Below are 2,279 nucleotides of genomic sequence, written 5' to 3'. Positions count from 1 at the left end.
TTCCTTTCCCGTCTATAAGGGCCAATTGCTTATAGCGGCTCCTTATCCATTCTGCATCACTGAGTCCGCCTTCCTGTATGATTCTTAAAGAAGGGATTTCTACCTCGGCTGGAATGACTGCTTCGGTCCCATAAACTAGTAAATAGGGAGTTTCCTTAGTTGTTATGCGGATTGTAACGCGGTACCTTAGTAGGGCGAAGGGTAACTTCTCGTGCCATTGTTTGTGGTTTTCTACCATCTTCCTTAGTATCTTCTTGATATTCTTGTTAGCTGCTTCCACATCTCCATTCATTTGGGGTCTCTATGCTGTAGAGTTTTTGTGATTGATTTTGAAGGTCACACATGGCTTTCATCGAATCACTATTGATATTGGTGGCATTATCAGTGATAATGGACTCGGGAACTCCGAATCAGCAAACAATAAGATCTTTAACAAAGTCTGCGTCAACTTTTTTGGTTACAACTTTGTTGGATGCAGCCTCTACGCATTTTGTGAAGTAGTCAATGGACACTAAAATAAACCTATGCCCGTTCGAAGCAGTAGGCTTGATCAGACCGATGACATTGATTCCCCAGACAGCAAAGGGCCAAGGTGCACTTGTTGCGCTGAGCTCATTAGGTGGTACCCTTATCACGTCTGAATGTACCTGACATTGGTGGCATTTTTGTACGTACCGGATGTAATTCATCTCCATGGTCATCCAAAAATATCCATCTCTGAGTTTTTTCTTGGCTAGAACAAAACCATTCATATGTGGTCCATAAGTTCCGGCAGGTATTTCTTCGAGCAATATGGAAGCTTCCTTTGCTTCAACACACCTTAATAGCCCAAGATCGGGAGTTCTCCTATACAGGGTCTCTTTACTTTGGAAGAAATTATTGGACAGCCTCCGAAGTGTGTGCTTCTGAGTATGGTTTGTCTGTTTCGGGTATTTTCCTCTTGTCAAATATTCTTTGATGTCGTGGAACCAAGGTTTTCCATTCGTATCCTCCTCAACATGAGCATAGTAAGCTGGTTGATTTTGGATTCTCACCAGTACGGGATCAATGAAATTCTTGTCTGGATGTTGTATCATTGATGTCAAAGTGGCCAGTGCATCTGCGAACTCATTTTGAATTCTGTCTTTGTGAATCTTTTCATCAATTCCTGCACATGATAGAAATATGGTAATATCTTGGTGTTTTTCGTAGCCCACTCTCCTTGAACTTGATGTACCAGAAGATCCGAATATCCAATCACCAGTAACTCCTGTATGATCATATCGATGGAAAGATTGAACCCCATGACACAAGCCTCATATTTCGCCATATTGTTGGTGCATGGAAACCTAAGCTTCACAAATACAGGGTAGTGTTGACCTGCTTTTGATACCAAAACTGCTCCAACTCCCACTCCTTTGAAGTTAGCAGCTCCATCAAAGAACATCCTCCAACCTTCGTAAGCTTCAGTAATGTCCTCTCCTACAAATGATACTTCTTCGTCGGGAAAATACGTTTTCAAAGGTTCAATATCTCCTACCACAGGATTTTCAGCAAGGTGGTCTGCCAATGCTTGTCCTTTGACCGCCTTCTGAGTTACATAGACGATGTTGAACTCACTTAACAGTATCTGCCACTTGGCTAACTTTCCGGCCGGCATGGGCTTCAGAAAGATATACTTTAGAGGGTCCATCCTGGATATGAGGTATGTTGTATAGACATAGAAGTAATGCCTCAATTTCTAAGCCGTCCAGTACAAAGCACAGCAAGTGCGCTTCAACAGAGAGTATCGTGCTTCATAGGGTGTGAACTTCTTACTCAAGTAGTATATGGCTTGCTCTGTTCTCCCTGTCTCGTCATGTTGTCCCAAAATACATCCAAAGGCTCCATCTAATACAGATAGATAGAGTAGCAAAGGCCGCCCAGGTTCTGGCAGGACCAGGACTGGTGGTGTGGATAGGTACTCCTTGATTTTGTCGAAAGCCTTCTGACAATCATCGGTCCAACTTGTTTCAACATCTTTCCTCAACATCTTGAAAATGGGTTCACATATGACTGTGGACTGTGCTATAAAGTGACTGATATAGTTGAGACGTCCTAGGAAGCTCATCACGTCCTTCTTGCTCTTTTGTGGTGGTAACTCTTGAATAGCCTTAACTTTGGACGGGTCCAACTTGATTCCACGACGGCTGACAATGAATCCCAATAGCTTTTCTACGGGAACCCCGAATGCACATTTTGCGGGGTTCAGTTTCAGATTGTACCTCCTTAGCCTATCAAAGAACATTCTCAAGTCTACT

General features: G+C 43.0%; 1 protein-coding gene across 1 annotated transcript; it reads right to left on the bottom strand.

Moving 5' to 3' along the window:
- Positions 1–410: 410 nt before the first annotated feature.
- On the bottom strand, positions 411–1,639 carry LOC138875945 (uncharacterized). Its single transcript, XM_070154825.1, has 2 exons — positions 1,360–1,639; positions 411–1,249 (listed from the first exon to the last, which is right to left on the bottom strand). The coding sequence occupies exons 1-2, from the start codon at positions 1,637–1,639 to the stop codon at positions 411–413; spliced, it is 1,119 nt and encodes a 372-aa protein (XP_070010926.1).
- Between the last annotated feature and the right edge of the window lie 640 nt (positions 1,640–2,279).

Source organism: Nicotiana sylvestris, chromosome 8 (genome assembly GCF_000393655.2).
Source record: "Nicotiana sylvestris chromosome 8, ASM39365v2, whole genome shotgun sequence".
NCBI classification, from domain to species: domain Eukaryota; kingdom Viridiplantae; phylum Streptophyta; class Magnoliopsida; order Solanales; family Solanaceae; genus Nicotiana; species Nicotiana sylvestris.
This window is presented reverse-complemented; position numbering and strand designations above follow the sequence as displayed.

Coding starts and splice junctions, on each gene's coding strand:
- LOC138875945 (XM_070154825.1), bottom strand. CDS start 1,639: ATGCCGGCCGGAAAGTTAGCCAAGTGGCAGATACTGTTAAGTGAGTTC. Junction 1,250..1,359: donor AGTTTTGGTATCAAAAGCAG/GTCAACACTACC, acceptor ATGATCATACAG/GAGTTACTGGTGATTGGATA.